This window comes from Nestor notabilis, unplaced genomic scaffold (assembly GCF_000696875.1).
Source record: "Nestor notabilis isolate BGI_N333 unplaced genomic scaffold, ASM69687v1 scaffold8359, whole genome shotgun sequence".
In the NCBI taxonomy this organism is placed as follows: Eukaryota; Metazoa; Chordata; class Aves; order Psittaciformes; family Psittacidae; genus Nestor; species Nestor notabilis.
The window spans coordinates 29,273-31,126 of record NW_009944985.1 but is presented as its reverse complement, the minus strand read 5'-3'; the positions used below and the strand labels follow the sequence as shown (position 1 = coordinate 31,126).

The 1,854-nt window shown below is 32.6% G+C and overlaps 1 protein-coding gene across 1 annotated transcript in view; it reads right to left on the bottom strand.

Annotated features, from left to right (window-relative positions):
• Positions 1–212: 212 nt before the first annotated feature.
• LOC104412077 (vacuolar protein sorting-associated protein 13A-like) overlaps positions 213–1,854 on the bottom strand; it is a gene marked incomplete at its 3' end in the record, with an annotated part of 23,115 nt that continues 21,473 nt past the window's right edge. Inside the window, exons 20-21 of the mRNA XM_010022673.1 lie at positions 1,120–1,252; positions 213–330 (exon numbers count right to left, since the gene is read on the bottom strand). Coding sequence (XP_010020975.1) covers positions 213–330; positions 1,120–1,252 — 251 coding nt within the window. The remainder of the gene's footprint in view (positions 331–1,119; positions 1,253–1,854) is intronic.

Genomic DNA, 1,854 nt, shown 5'->3' with positions numbered 1-1,854 from the left:
TTTTTAATATCACTATAATGTTCTATCACCTCCACAATACTGCAGCTTCCTGCGTTTATTCTCTCCTCAATTAAGGTATTTTACTTGCATGATTCACAATGTAAAATAGTGGAAGTACAATTGGATTACCTTTTTCTTAAAAAAAAAAAAAGAAAAAAAGAAAAAAAAAAGTCATTTACTATAAGTATTTCAAAATAGGAAAACACACATACTTGGGCATTCTTGCATCTGTAACAACCATAGCCCTGCTAAATTCCAGTTTTACATCCAAGGGCTGCAAGATATGTTGAGATGAATATTTCAGTTTCCGAGCCTCTTGCCACTTCTCATCTGTAAGAGCAAAGAAAACCTATGCTTTAAACACTGAAATTCCTTCTCATTACACATAACAGAGAATTAAAGTATCTGATATTAGTTAGTATATACTGCTAAAAATTCAGGTGACAAAATCTCTTCTACAGTTCTATCAATGCACACATATAACACAAGATACAAATTTCAGACATTTAAAACTACTTAATTTCCACTGTTCACATCTAAATAGCTAACCCATCCATAATGCAGATTTCTAAGGGCCAGATTCTTCACATGCATGACACTGGGAATCTGGGCTCTGCATTGCTCTCTGGAACCAGAGGGTTAAGATAAAATGCTGAAGACTTCTCTGGTTCCGACTCTTTCTACACTTTAAGTTCCAAAATTACTAGCAAAAGTTTCCTCCAATAAGGGATTCTGATCCTTTCTTTACTCTCAAAAAAAGATTAAACCCACAACTACTCATGGATTCTGCTTTAAATGTGGAGGGATATAAACAAAAGGCACTGAAGGAAAATTCATTACTTAAATTCATTACACTTACATTTATCATGCAACAAATCAAATGAAAGATCTTTAAAAATAAGTGATTTATTGTAAGTTTATTTAGCAAAAGGTAAGGTTGGAATGTAAGGCCTAAAGGTATGTTTTGGAAATTCATTACATGTTCACAGGACTAAATTTAGAACATGAATTTAAAAAAGTATGTTTCAAAAATTCTCCACTGATACAGTTAAAAGTATAAAAGGCACATCAACCCCCAAAACATTTTTAAAGAGAAAGAATACTTTCATGAATACTTACCATGTTTGCTGTACAGCAACTGTATACTGCTGAGCTGGATATCAAAACTGTCATAAGCTCTTGACATTATCTCTTCAATAGTGCTTTGTCGTACTACGAGTTTTGATAAATCAGAACGACTTTTGCTTTCCATCTTAAAAAGAGTCACAAAAAAGCTAAATTAATTTCAAAAATATTCAAAGCACGAGTTACAAATAGTTGATCCTATCACAACAGCAGATTAAACTTAAAGTCCTCATTATAAGGACTTTCATGTGTTACAAGAATCACAGCAGAGGAGATACCTAAACTTAGTAGCCTGTATTGAAAGAAATAAGGGAGCGTAATAAACTCCTTTTCTTCTTCAATGAGAGAAGCAAAATAAAAATAAACTAAAATCTATGAAGTTTTATACAATATATTTTATATTTAATAAGTTCCTTTAATACGGGACTCATACGCCAAAGTTTAAAGTCTCAAGCCTTTTGCAATCAATGGAATAACTGTTCAAGTTTTTTATATATAAAAATATTACTGCATTAATCACCTCAGAAACATAGAATCTATTTCTGAATCTTGTTGAACTTAGTTGTGTTATTATCCTGTTACATATTAGTTAAAGGGAGTTTGGACTGTTCATCATTTACGTTCATTGTCTTCCTGCGGTAGCAGTCAGTATCTCTATGACTCAGTTTTAGGATGCCCATACTTTCTATGTGCCCTCTCTGCTTTTCATGTCTGGTGAAATGTGGCTGG